Raw genomic sequence first — 14,987 nt, 5'->3', positions numbered from 1 at the left:
CCATTTGAAGATAATCTCTTATAAAATATTACACTCATCAGAATAGTATTTGAAACATGTATCAATTTCTGTGAATCAAATTTATGCAAACAAAGTCAACTAAAATTTAACAGTAGCACATAGTAGTGAAGTTCCTGAAGTCTCTAATGCTGGAAATTGAAGCTGTGAGGCAGTACAGTGTATTCAGAAATGACAAAGCCACAAAACAACTGTCAATTATTGGGCCAAAAATTATGGGAAGCACTCATTTTATAAAAGATATTCTGGGTCTGTTGGAGTTGACTAAATGATCCCTTTCAAGCATTTCCACAGCATTTTCTTTATCAGGTTAAAAGGGCCAAGAGCTGGTTGAAAGAAATCTGATGGTCCTTAACTGGTTTGTACTTAACAGCCCCCACCAGTAAAACCCTAGAGCTTACAAATGAAATGAAGGCCTCTATCAGAATTCCCTCAAGGCCGATTTCCCATGCCCAGCGAGTGTATTATCTGATATTGCTACACAATAAGGAGTGCAGTCATGCACAGCTCTAATTGATTGGTGTTTAAAGCTTGTCGAGGTCAGTGACAGAAAGTTAATTAGCCTCCATAAAGACGTATTCCCTCTTGATGAGAGGGGGGTCAACAGTACGTCTGAAAGGCAGTAAACAAGATGGTGTCCTGAGATTAGCTATCAGCGGTTCAACCCTTAGAGTTTTCTTATGTGTCGTCCTTCCTTCAGGGACCATTTCAGGGGAGGCGTGAACTTGATGCTTAAAATGAATCTTGATTGGGTTGTATATTACTGTCATCACAATGGCTTAATGTCATGTGTTTGATTAACCCTTCAAAGTCAAGCGCTCCAGATCAGTAACCTAAGGCTATTTATATAAAGAAAACTTTTCTGTTTAATTTAAATCCCACACTGACAGCTTCAGATAATCAATGTCATCAACCTCATAAGTATTGCTGTTGATAATGCAACTTCTAAAACTGACACTCTGTGGTGCAGTGTCAAAATTATGGTTGAGAATAGAATTGTGGTTAGTGTTAGTTTGCATGTTTTGCATTGGCCTGAGCCAAAAAAACGCTGAGATAAGAATGATCCATCACACTAATCGTTGCTGTCCAATTAAAAACATGTATCTCCATTTTTGTATATTGTTAGTTTACTACATAAATTGAACACTGTCTTTCACATTGTCTGAAAAATGTCATGATGAATGGACCAATAGAAATGTCCCAAAATGACTTGGAAGACATCTTTTTACATTAATTTCCAGTGAAATTTAGGAAGCTTTTTCCTTCTCCTGTAAAGTTGATTTTGGGAAATCATTTTTGTGGTATATATGAGGTCTACAAATAAGTTTTTTTTCTGTAATGATTAATTATAATTCAAAAATGTTTCCAGTTTTTGCATTATATTTTAAATGTTGCATAATATTAAAAATGACTATTGTCATTTTATATAAAAAAAAGCAGCAAGAAAGGCCAATTGTTGTCTAAATAATAGCCTCTGAACAGTTTTTTGATGTGTAGACTTAAAAAAAAATCTTCTAAATCAAGGAAACTGTGCTCTCAAATAAGGATAATTTAGTACTAAGAAAATGTTTATTGGTCAATGCATTTGTAAATAATTCATTCATTCATTTATCTTTTTTTTTTTTTTTGTCAGTAACTATAAGGGTTTATCCAATTCAGGGTCAATTCAATTGCCATTTGTTGTTATTACTATGCAACACTTCCTATGAATGACAAAAGCATAGGAAAATGTTTAAATTTGGATTGATTTATAATTTATTGGGGCAACACAGTAATGTCACTGTCACACACCTCCAGGGTCCTGTGGTTGTGAGTTTGAGCCCTGCTCCGGATGACTGCCTGTGAGGAATATGGTGTGTTCTCCGTGTCTGTGTGGTTTTCAGTGCTCCAGTGTCCTCCCACACTCCAAAAACACACATTGGTAGGTGGATTGGCTGCTAAGAATTGTCCATAGGTGTGAATGTGTGAGTAGGTGTCACCCTGTGAAGGACTGGCGCCTCCTTCAGGGTGTGTTCCCGCCTTGTGGCCAGTGAATCCGGGTAGGCCCCAGACGCACGAGACCCTGAACTGGATAAGTGGTTACAGACAATGAATGAATGAATGAATTGATGAATGGATGAATGGATGATTGAATGAGGGTTTAACAAAAGTTGCATTAAAATAATTCTATCTAATGAGATGACCACACGCTCTCAATGATTCTGATGGAAAAGTAACATAACCCTCAGTTTTTCTTAGGTTTTCTTTCATCTTATGCTAGAGAGCTTTGCATTTACATGGTTTCTATTAAAGGTTAAACCTTTTCTTACATTTTCTGATATTGCTCATTGAGAATTCATGGGGCTAGAGCATGCACATGCATGAATCTGATTGGTCAGCTGTGTTCACAAGATGGAAACGAGGAGCTGACACCAAAAACATACAGAGTAAATAAAGCATATCCAGCTTCTATTCGCTCACATGATCTGGCACTGTATCACCAGCACACCATGGAGATATCTTATGCCTCATGAATTCTTCATGTCTTCTTGGTAAATCTTGCCCACAGACATACGGCCAATGGAGAAAACAACCTTGAATTGAGTTGACAGCCAATTTAAATTTAACCTCTGCATGAGGTTTGCCACTTGCCATTACTACCATTACCCTGCACTGAATGCAAAGAGTGATTTTCTTGGGCAAAATGAAGGACCCAGACCAGAAAATTAATTCATTTCTCAAACCACAGTATTTTCTTTTTTTCTCTCTCCACTGTGGTTTTTCTCCAACCTCTTTTTTTTCTTTTGGAGCAAGCATAAGTTGTGAGTGTGAGGCACTGGGGGAGCCGATGTGGGAATTTTTTATCACCTTCCTGCTGTTTGAGAAGCCTCTCTCTTTGACATTTCATATTTTTCTCTAAAGATTTGCACTGTGCTGGGCTTGCCAAGGCCCTGGCCCGTCTCCAATCATCCAAAACCGTCAATACCCTTCATCTAACTCCCTCCACACTCACACACACCACACACACTTGCACTGCCTCCATGCTAGGCCGAGGCCCACATCCAAAAGATCATCTTTGCAGGCAAAATGAACTTCTTCAACAAAGATAACGGCCTGGCTGACAAATGGCTTTCGAAATAAGCCATTTATTAGAAGTGTAAAAATTGGTGAATATCCAGTACAAGGAGCTGTGTTTGATAAAAGTCTTCTGTTGTAGACTATTTCTGTTTTGGAGAGCCTGGACTTCCTGTGGATTTCTAAGAATAAACAGCCTGTTTTAATGTGGCTCATACTGGCCCCTGTCCAGATACTACACACACTGTGTGTCAGCTGTCTGTTGGCCCAATAACTATCTATATATAGGTTTTACAATAACATCACATGATAATAATCAGTCTCCATAGAAAATTATGAGAAGAATCACTATGCCAAATGCTAAGCTTCAGCTAGCGGGGTATAAAGCCTGCCAATACTGGGCTGTAGAGTAGTAAAACTGCACTCTCTGATGAGTTGGACCTCCATCAATACTTTGGGATGAGGAGAGGTGGCAAAGGGAGATCCAGAACTGGTCTGGTCAATCCTCACTAACTTCCTTGCAATCAATGGCTAAATACAATCAAATTCTCTCACCCCAAGTTCAAGAGGCTAGTGAGAAAAAAGGCTGTTACCTCTGCAAAGACAAACCGACTCTCCATTGATGCACTTCATTTCAGAAGAAATGTTGGCCAAACCGGTGTCTGTAACCCACTGGTCATTGCAGTGCAACAATCAACTGTTTCCATCACCAAACTTTTGACAGGCCAAATGTGTTTGAGCTGGAGGACCACTTGTCTGGAAGTACCTCTCGAATAATGAACATTTCCAGACAGGCTTTGGTCTTAGATCTGAAGGAAACAGTACAGCGTGCTCTCACATTGGTGGGTCACAGTTGGACTCTTATCGCTGAGGATGAGGGAATAAATCTCTCTCTCTTTCTCACACACACTCACACACACAGCTCAAAAAAACTCAGAAACCACAGTGTTGCCCGGGTGGGATGGGTGGGAGGTCTCGCACCGGCCTGGACTGTTGGTAAACGGCACTGGAACGGATATGAGGTGCCCACTAGAGAGTCGTAAACAAGATTTTCCAGCAAGCATTCAGAAATGTCTGGACTCTTATCTGAATGCAAGTCGGAGAGAGCAAGCAAAATAGAGCAAGAGAGAGAGAGAGAGAAAGAAAGAAAGAGAGTCCAGACTCCAGGTACGCTGAGGCCTGAGATAAGAGAAGCTGGCATTAAGGGGCAGGAGAGAGGGAACACTACAGTCTTTCAGGTAAATAGTATTTGGCAAGACAGGGTTGTCATTTACTCCAGGTTCCCAGTTTCCCTGTAGATGCCAGATCTTGTTAATCTCTTTTCTAATGTTTCCTCAAATATTCTGAAGGAGAAAAAACATTTATCTTTGAAAGTCTAAAGTAGAAACCTTGACTGGATTCAAAGACTTCAACTCCAGTGTCTTTTACAGTGGAACTTTGTCAAATAGGTTCAGTTTTAGGTCACAAATTTGGTGCTTTATCTTACAGCTTTGCTTTTTATGTAATTCTGTTACAGCACGGGGAAATATTCATTAATATCCCTTTATTATTACAACACAAGAAAATCCTTTTGGAAGACTACAGTGATACATTTGATTTCTGACAGCCATGAACAGCACAATGTTTAATTACAAGTGTAAAAATGGTCAAACGGCTTTACAAAGTTTAGTTTACCTTATCTTTCTTCTGTTTTTCATCCTGATATATGTGCCATCTTTCTCCGTCGTTGCTGAAGGCGACCTTGTAGGAGCCCACAAACTGCACATGTCCGAAATCCTTGGCCCCCTGGGTGATGACGCCTGTGATTTTGGTGGGCACGAGCATGTCCAACTGAGAGAAAAAAAGAGAGAGAACAACAAAGAGAAGGAATGAGATAATCACACTGGCTGTGTTCGTAGTGGGAGGGATTACTTCATTCTCTTTACACAGTCAACACACTTGGTTCTAATTCTCCAAAAGGGCTTGTAAAAACAGTGTAAATTCATTTACGGGGGATAGGAGGGGATGGGGGAGCAGGTTTGAAGTGTGTGTGGGGGGAACCTTGCTTCAATTATTCATAGCATATTGAACAACAGGGCTTAGGTGCTTTTTGGGATCAGCAGAAATGAAACAGCCAGCCACAGCAGCTTCGAAGGCTCAGGCCCGGCATTTTAGTTAATTTTTAATTTGCTCTGACTGTTTTATTAGTGTGTCGCAGGGTTGTTAACAGGACATGCTACAGTTTATTTGAGGTTTGCGTGACTTTACTGAAATGTTCTGAAAGTTCAGTTTCATGTGGTTTATGTAAGACGACTATAGCTTTACTGTAGACATGGTTTAAATATAATTTAATATTTTTGGAACAAGGAAGTAACAAGCCATTCATTCATTCATTCATTCATTCATTCATTCATTCAGTAAGTCACATCTGGGTCATGGTGCATCCGGAGCTTACACAGAATGTTTTGGCACAAGGCAGGAACACACCGTGGACCATCATAGTCCATTGCAGGGCATCACACACTCACCCAATCACGCACACACTCATACCTGTGAACAGTTACACTCAATGATCCCCCCACCAACATGTGCTCTGTGGGAGGAAACCAGAGCACCTAGAAGAAACACATACAGACACAGGGAGAACACACCAAACACATCATAGACAGTGAACGTAGGTTAATACGAAACCCAGGACCCTGAGATCCTGAAGCTGTGCAGTTCTTGCATTCAATCCCAGAATAACAGTATTTAACCAGCTGCAAAAAAATTACACTCCTTCTCTATATAAATAATAGACTTGAAAAGGCATTACATCTGGAGGTCCATCAGGGTCGCTCAAGAGTGGCACCAATGTGTCTAATGCCTCATGAGCATGGTATGCTAATGGTAGGACTTGTTAAAACCATTTATTTACTCTTCCATACCAGTCAATGCAAAATAATGTGCAGTAAAATGGGAATATGATGTATGACACCAGGGTAAATGGGATATGATGGTTATTATGATAACTCCAGTTGTCTCTTTAGATGCTGGAAAATAAAGTAGAACTAGAAAGGGAAATTGTGTTGGCTCCTGTTCAGGTCAGTTCTTGTTTGGACTCTGCAGTGGAAAAACACTAAGTTGCCCAGACAGCTCATTTCCAATTATTTACAAACAACAACAGGTCTTTAACATAATGAGATTGATACTGAGAAAAACATTTAACACTAAAGCCTGGGAAGGATAATGAAGCTGTTCTCAGTGACAGTCAGCTCTCAGGATGACAAGAATAATTAGCTTTTTCCTAAAGTATGGGCAGAGTGGCACACACAGTACAATCCATATTATTAAGAGGTTATTAACATTTAAGAGACATTTACAATGTTTCAGGAGCAGTTGGTTCTAGTGTATGTATTTACATATGTGTTGACTGATTGAATGCAAGGTGGATTGATTGAAGATAAAGACCAGGAACTGTTCAAGCTTGTAATGACAAAAATAAAAAGTCCCCAAAAACAACACACATAGAATCCCATTCATCCTGTAAAGTCCAACCAGTTTTAGAGAGCGCTTCTCGGTCAATCTGTACACACAGTGAAAAGGGCACGAAAGCTGAGGAGGACTCAGCGAATATTTACAAAGAAATCAACACAAAGCCGTGTAGCGTCACAGAGTAAATGCTGAGATTGTGATGTAGTTTCACAGCGCTGTGTATGTATCTGCGCAGGGATGGAAAAGTAAAGGTCAGCTGGCTCATTTACATGCAGGAGGCCTGGAGGCTACAGTGATGAACCTAAGCACTGAAAGCGAGAGGTTGAGTTAATGCCCTGAGAAATCAGACACAATAACAGGAGGTATAGACTAAACAATCAGAGGAGTGGATTTGTTTTGTTCTGCCCTTTTATTGGAGCCACTTAAGCACAGGATTAGAAAACAAAGCCTCCTATTTTTGTACCACTTCTCCTTGAAACCGAAGTGTTGCAACATCTAGCTCTCTCAGAAGAGCTTAAACTGCTACTTCAGCAAAAGGGACAGACTACATATTCCATCCATTATCTGTAACCGCTTATCCAATTTAGGGTCGCGGGGGGTCCAGAGCCTACCTGGAATCATCGGGCGCAAGGCGGGAATACACCCTGGAGGGGACGCCAGTCCTTCACAGGGCAACACAGACACACACACACTTTCGAGTCGCCAATCCACCTGCAACATGTGTTTTTGGACTGTGGGAGGAAACCGGAGCACCCGGAGGAAACCCACGCAGACACGGGGAGAACATAGACAGTCACCCGGAGCGGGAATCGAACCCACAACCTCCAGGCCCCTGGAGCTGTGTGACTGCGACACTACCTGCTGCGCCACCGTGCTGCCCAGACTACATATTGATACCTTCAATTCCAGAAGAAAAGATGAATAAGCTGAATGGATGTGCAGAAATAAACTAATTATCGAAAGTATGTGAATCAAATAGTAAATTAGTCATTTTGCAGATTAGCATTTCTAACATCTCTCCTGTATATGTCCCACATTCTCTCAATGTAAATCATTCATTCATTCATTCATTATCTGTAACTGCTTATCCAATTCAGGGTCGCGGTGGGTCCAGAGCCTACCTGGAATCATTGGGTGCAAGGTGGGAATACTCCCTGGAGGGGGCGCCAGTCCTTCACAGGGCAACACAGACACACACACACATTCACTCACACACTCACACCTACGGACACTTTTGAGTCGCCAATCCACCTACCAACGTGTGTTTTTGGACTGTGGGAGGAAACCGGAGCACCCGGAGGAAATCCACGCGGACACAGGGAGAACACCAATGTAAATCATATGCCTAAAAAGCATTATATTCTTCAGTTTCACAGGGTTAATATAACACTTACAGGTTGGTGCACACACTTGTGTATTAAACAGCAAAAAACTCTCTGTACGCTTGGGCTCATAGAGTGCAGGCTCCAAAGTTATGCTAGAGAAATGGCACTTTGACTGTAGATCAATAATGCTACTAAAACCAAGCAAAGAACCACAGACTGTAGCCCAGCTCCAGAAATATGTCAATAAGGATTAGCTATTACAACATAGCACCGCTGGCCCCTCGGCCCCTGCACACGGCCGTCTATGACACTTTCAAACTAATCGTGTGAGGGACACCATTAAATGAATGGGGCTGCTAAGGAATAGCTATGCCAGAGAAGGGTGCCTTGTTCTTGATTACATACTCACAAACACACACACACACATACAAAAACCTAATCACGGGTTGACCAATGAGTCATGGCGGCAACCAAAAACAACAGCCAAGCCCGTGCCTTGATGCTGGGCCTCTTAAATTGCTGTCACAGTTAGCTGTCAATAAATAAAAAAATAAAAGTGTAAATAAATAAATAAAAGACTCCATTCCCTTCCCTGGACCCCTTGCACCCCAGCAGCTGAACTAAGCTGAAAATAAGCTCGTTAGCTTGTGATGCGCCATTGGTGCTGAGAGCTCCCTCCCTGTGTGTTTAACCCTGTTTTGTTGTCTGGGAACATTCGGCTTGGGATACTCATAGTGGGTCTCATAAAAATCTTATTGAACCTTGGTTTAAAAAGTAAACAGCTAAATAAATAAACATACAGCTCAGTGGCTAGGTCCACTCAGCTGTAATAGTTCCCATTATCCTTGCCCCTCAGTCTGCATACTACTACTAAGGGTGAGGATTGGATTTGTGTGTTTTTAGTTATGCTGCGTTCCATTTACTTCATAAGTCTTACGTCAGAGCCGGGAATGACATCACACCCGAGCTGAGCGTGTTCCAGTTAAATGTCAGACAAACCTATGCCCAGTTTTTCTTTGTTCCCTTGTCCCTTGTTAGCACTGTTGATAAAAGCACTTTTGGCGATACTTTACACACCATCCAAACACCATGGACACTTTAATAGGAGTGCTAATAAACGTATAACTCTGCTTTTACTGCTTTTACACATTTATGTGCAGGCAGCCATCTTGGATTCTGATGTTCAGGTTGGTGAGGCTCCCCTGACTGGAAATATGACTTATGGGGGTGTTCCAGTTGAACTTTCTGGAATTACCTGGAAAATCTGACATCCGAGTTAATATGGAACACATCATTAGGTAACTGTAATAGTCAGTTAGCAGGAATCCTGCCTGCCACATTTTTCCATTGTTTCCATCAGCTAAAACAATACTGTTCATATAACAAAGCTCTGCATTTTGGTGTAGATACCATTTAGACACATGCCATTCAAGTTGTTTTGGTAAGACATATTTTTATAAAACAGAAACCAGAACACTGATATTTTGAAATGATTCTTTGAGTCTTTAGTTTATTAGCTGGCTGCCATCTATCACATGGAGATTAGGATATTGTCCCATTCCAGCTCCATAGGTGGGTGATATTGATTTAATTTTGCTGTAAATGGACTTGACTCTAAGTTTGGGAGATTCACTAACTGCATGAAAGCAATCACAGACCTAAAGTGCTATAAAACTCAACAACTCAAGTATCAAATGAGTTTCTGTGGTAATTCAAACAGTAAATAGTTACACTTCAGCCACAAACACAATAGTTGTTTACCCCCCTCAAACATACCTTTCCACCTTAAAGAAACAGAGCCTCTGAATGTAAACAAAGAACAGAGAACAGTGTTTCCCGACAATCATGTTCAGTATTTACTTTATCAATAGCAATTATTGTACTGCTATGATTTATTTGATCAATAACCTTTTGTTTGAGTAAATAGTTTTGTTAATAATAATAATAGTGTTGATGTCAAGGATACAAATACCTGTGAGCAACACTCACTGAAGTAAATACACGCAAATAGCAGGATCTTATATTGCTTACATGATTCAATATGATATAGCAGTCTGGTCTCATCATAATTTCTTATTAAATATAAATGAGTATAATACAATTTCCAGGATTTTCACAATGTTTACAGAATATACTGGATGTAAACACAATTTCCAATGCCTAACCTGAAAAATCAGCCTTGAAGAAGACATTCATGATTTAAATCAAAAATCACTTTCCATACAATTCTGAGAGTGTTTCCTCACCACTTACTGCTCTCTAGTCTGTTTACATGCTTGAAACGCCTTTACAAAGCCACGCTGTTAGTAAATAAATAAATAAATGAATAAATAAATAAATAAATAAATAAACTGTTTCAGCCCGGTATGCTAGGCTTTCTCTCTTTCTTTGCTCATTGCAGAACAAAGCATCTTGGGTAATTTTGAAAATGGAGAGAACAATCATTAAAAACATGAACCCATATGAGGTTATCTTTCTATTCCTGCCCCATAGGTGGGTAATATTGACTTATTTATGCTGTTTCAGTTTTCATAAGGTGGAATGTCTCCAAATTCAAGAGACAGCTACTACGAAAGTACTACCAAACTAAACAGCATGAGTTACAAATGGGTTTCTGTTTTAATTCAAACTGTGAAAACAATAGAGACCAGTTAAATTTCAACCACGTACAAGCAACAGTCAGTATTTACCCTCAAGCATACCATTCCACATTAAAAGATGCAGAGCTTCTGAACGTAAACAAACCAGAGAGAACAGTGTTTCCTCACAATTATAGACATGCCCTTTAACACTTTCCCCAATCCTAACCCTAACAATAACATAACTAATTCTAGCACTAACTATAATGGAAGTGGAATAAACGAAGTACAGTATATAATTGAATCATAATATACATACATTTGAAGTATCTGGGAGGTCCTTTTCATGAACATATTTAGGAGATCTTGTCAGATATCATCTTTGTGTAATGGATATTACTTTTGATGTCAATGAATCATAAGGGGCCTTTCTTGGTAGCCAGAGTAACCAGAGCATGCCACAAACAATGCTAGAAATGTTAAGAACTGACATGTTAACAGTGCTTATTGGCTGCCTCACTATAACTTATTGGGAAAAGCTGCTCCTAGTAATGAATCAGGGATAATTAATCAGCTTCACCCAGTCACCAAAGCCAGGAAACCCAAGAGGATCTTTGAAAAACAGCACAGGCCTGTGCAAGCCTTCCCTGTTTAGATGACTGGAGGACAAAAGGCTGCATCGTCTCATTGACATGAGAGCCAATGCGCAGCAGCAGCACAAGAGCCTAAAGTGGTACTTAAGAAAGGAATGGAAGGAGCACCTAGCAGACTGCTTTGTAAGAAATCAAATTAAATAGGCTCCATTCATCCGTGCTGCTGGGTTTGGGGGCGTTCCTGAAGCTCACATAATTTAATTGCGTGCACTAAGGTTAGTTTAATTTGCAATGGCTGGCATTCTGGCTCACTTTCTTGTCTCTAGGTGACTTGTGGTGGTGGTGGTGGTGTTGGGGTGTGGGGGTGGGGGGTGGTCCCACATGATATGGGCGCTTCACACAAATTAATTTTATTGACTTTGCAGATGCCCATTCTGGCTAACAGTGATAACATTACCATAAAGCAACACTGAATTTGAAACGTATGCCTTGTATCCTGACAAAATTTGGGATTCATCTTTTGATAAACAAATGCTAATTACTTTTCACAGCAGAAAATACAATGCCATTTTCATCTATTTTGAAACAGATCTTTTAGTTAAATAATTCATTTTTGTCTTAGGCCTGGCCAGATAAGCTTTATATGGACATATTAGTTACATATTTGAAGCAGTACTTTTATAAAGGCTGTTTCTAATTTTAGTAACTTTAAACAAATTTAATATATTAACAAATACATTTTGTATATTAAATAAATATAAACAAAGCTGAAGTTTGACACTAAAGCCATGTTTTGTGTATTTTTTTCCATAAAGGTGGGTTTCCCTTTCTTAGAGGAATGGTTATGGAAACATAATATTATTTTTTTGAAACATTATTTATTTTACTCATGTGCAATAAAAAGGCAAACATTTCACCATGCACATTTTCATTGCTCACTAGCTGCTCCACACACAGAGTGTCCTGGTTGCAGTTCAGGTGATAAATAGAATTCATAACTGTTATATATTAGCTGTTTTCTCAGGGCAGTGAGGAGCTTACTTTGGTTTAGAAATGTCTTTTTTTTCTTCTTGTGGACCACAACCCCTTTGTTATTGCTAGTCACAGTCAAGGGTGGGATTACAGGGCATCGGAGCAAAGAAGTCCAGTCTTTTACCCCACTGAGAAACAAAGTGAGCTCCCATGATGTTTAGAGGAAGCCGGTATGAGTGGAAGTAGAACTACAGCAGCAGGGATGAAGTCTGGAGAGATGATAAACTGGACATGTTGTGTGCCCTTAGGCTTAGCTTAGGGCACACTTGCCACATTAGGAGAAAGCTTTGTAGAACAGGAGACTGGAAGACATGGTGCTCTGCCGTCTGGACATAGAACACAATGCCGCCATTGGAAAAATAATAAGCAACACCAATGTTGACCAGGGCCTGGGGCATGAGATTTCCTATAGATGTAGAAATAAAGCAAATACCATATATCTGGGATAAACCTGCTTTAAATATAGGTATAATGACATAATGAAGATTGTAAGTACAAAAAAGTGACATTACATTGACATTGAAAACAATGCCAATTTGTCTTAGATTAAACCTAAAAATTCATATAATTATTCATTTATTTATCTCTACCATACCATTATGATTATGTAATAACAGAAGATATAACATAGTAACAAACTCTGTGAATACAATGGAAATATAATCCTTCTAAACACAAATTTAAAATAGTCTGAAAATGTACAATGTTTCAAACAGCATTAAACCTGACTCTAAAGGTTAAAGCGGGTGCAGCCAAAATGAAGAGAAAGATTATTTTTTGAGATATTCAATTTCTGAGGGAATATTTGTTGCCAACAAGAAGCCAACTGAGAATCTGTCCCTGCCCTCAAATCAGACTCAGTACCAACCAATCCCTGGTGGCGTGATATTTGCATTCACCATTGAGTCGCTCCCAGCAAAAACCCTCCTCATCTATGAGGATTCACAGTCCATCTCTCTCTCTCTCTCTCTCTCTCTCTCTCTCTCTCTCTCTCTCATCCCTCTTCCATCATTTAGTTCCCCTTAGCAAACTGAGTAATATGAGAGAGAGGGGGAAGGAGCAAATAAGAGAAAGCTAAAAAGAGAGTAGAAAGGATAAAGAGAGAGAAAGAGAGAGAGAGAGAGAGAGAGAGAGAGAGAGAGAGAGAGAGAGAGAGAGAGAGAGAGAGAGAGACTAAACATTTTCATGTGTAAAAGCATTCTCCAATTTGGAGCCAGCAGCACAGAGTCAAATGAAGTCGACAGCTCCTGGGTACGATGCGGGCATTTCTTCTTCATGTTTTATTTACACAGTGAACTCTCAGCTCTGTGAACTGCAGAAGATGACTGAGAGCATAAAAAGACACCTTCGCTGAAGGAAGGATACACACACACAGAGCATGGATACGTTCAATTAAAAGCCAGGCTTAAATCAGGGAACCAGCTTCAGTTACCATGAGGTGAAATACGAGTCTCGCTCATTGACCTGAATGGACCTGCTGGAGTCATTGCCACAGCTTAAGATCTTCTGATAGATGTTAGAGAACTTTTCCACTGTAAAATCAGCTCTGCCTTTTTCATCGCTATGAATCACTTAAACTCACTGCTCCCCAGAGGTGGCCAATGACTTCAGCCAGCCATGCTTCATAGCCATTTACAGGCTGCGGACACTCTTAATGCCACAGAAGCGACTCACTGAACATGTGCTCTTTAGGGAACCGAGCGGCACCCATCAAGACAAAGAACGGAGCAGCTATGATTTTATTGCTTTCTTATATATGATCAAGGGGATGCTTGCCATACTGAATGAAACTAACCATAATCTGAAATGTGGATGATTTGTTTTCACAGGCTTGAGAGCCTTGCACTGGAACAGTAGTTTGAAAAACAAATAATTCCTATAATATTTAATGAAAGTAATTCTATATGTCTATCTATGTATCATTATACTATGTCTGGGAAATGTCCTAATGCTTTTATCTTTTATGTTTATTTATATTCGTTTAATAATACTATTTTTAATCATGCCTTTTCCTTCATTCCACTACTTTAATTGCTTACCCTTTTTATTTGTTTATTTTCCTTTTTTGGTTTTAATAATTGCTAACACTTTGTGATGCATTTATTATTTAGGGATGAAGGGTGTTCTGCAAATAAATATTTTAGATAGACAGATGAATACAATAAGTGGTTTCTCCAAAAAGAACATAAAATGCCTCTTGTAATGGCTCCTGCAGTCTCAGAATTATTCAAGCCTTTAAAGAAATGCATCTTTAGTACTGAACAGACTGCAATATTTCTCTTATGATCTGCTTTAAATGTGATGCTTAGCCAGACAGTAGCCTATGGGAAAGTCCCTGAGGAACCTTAGCCCATTCCTCATGGGCAGTGGCCTCCAGTTCCATATATCCTTGGGTTTGTTAGTTGAAATCAGCATCTGTGAATCCCACCTAAGATTTTCTATGGGGTTCAAAGTCAGGCAACTTTGACTTCTCTTCCAGAATCTTCCAGGATTTCATCTAAAACCAAACCTTGGTGGATTTGAGGTATGCTGGGGTCTTTGTTCTTTTGGAAGGTCCAATGATGTCCAAGCTTCAGCTTCAACTTGCTCACAGAAGGCATGACGTTTTCTTAGGATTTCCTGATATTGACTGAATCCATCTCACATCCACATACTGCATGTTTCCAGTGCCAGAGGGAGGCAGGGAGTTCTTTTCAGAATATGTTTCTTCTAGGCATACCACTGATTCACAGACCTGAAAAGCTTTGTTTCATCACTCCACAGAACAAAATCCCAATATATATCTGGCTTCTTATTATGGTGCTGTGCATGCTGTTTATGGTATTGGGCTTTATTTTGTGTTTTTGGTTTTGTAGATGTGTACATTTAAACATTTGGGCCTGGACACATTCAGTGTCCTAAACCTAACTGTGCAAAATCAGTGCCCTGCTGCC

The 14,987-nt window shown here is 39.8% G+C and overlaps 1 protein-coding gene across 6 annotated transcripts in view; it reads right to left on the bottom strand.

Annotated features, from left to right (window-relative positions):
- Positions 1-14,987, bottom strand: part of LOC136676545 (EGF-like repeat and discoidin I-like domain-containing protein 3) — a 253,548-nt gene that overhangs the window by 17,985 nt on the left and 220,576 nt on the right. For all 6 annotated transcript variants that reach the window (XM_066653633.1, XM_066653634.1, XM_066653635.1 and 3 more), the window contains one exon: positions 4,747-4,902. In XM_066653633.1, coding sequence (XP_066509730.1) covers positions 4,747-4,902 — 156 coding nt within the window. The remainder of the gene's footprint in view (positions 1-4,746; positions 4,903-14,987) is intronic.

The sequence above is a fragment of the Hoplias malabaricus genome, chromosome X2 (assembly GCF_029633855.1).
Source record: "Hoplias malabaricus isolate fHopMal1 chromosome X2, fHopMal1.hap1, whole genome shotgun sequence".
Classification (NCBI taxonomy): Eukaryota; Metazoa; Chordata; class Actinopteri; order Characiformes; family Erythrinidae; genus Hoplias; species Hoplias malabaricus.
Note: the sequence above shows the minus strand (reverse complement) of the source record. Positions and strands in the feature narration are given on the sequence as shown.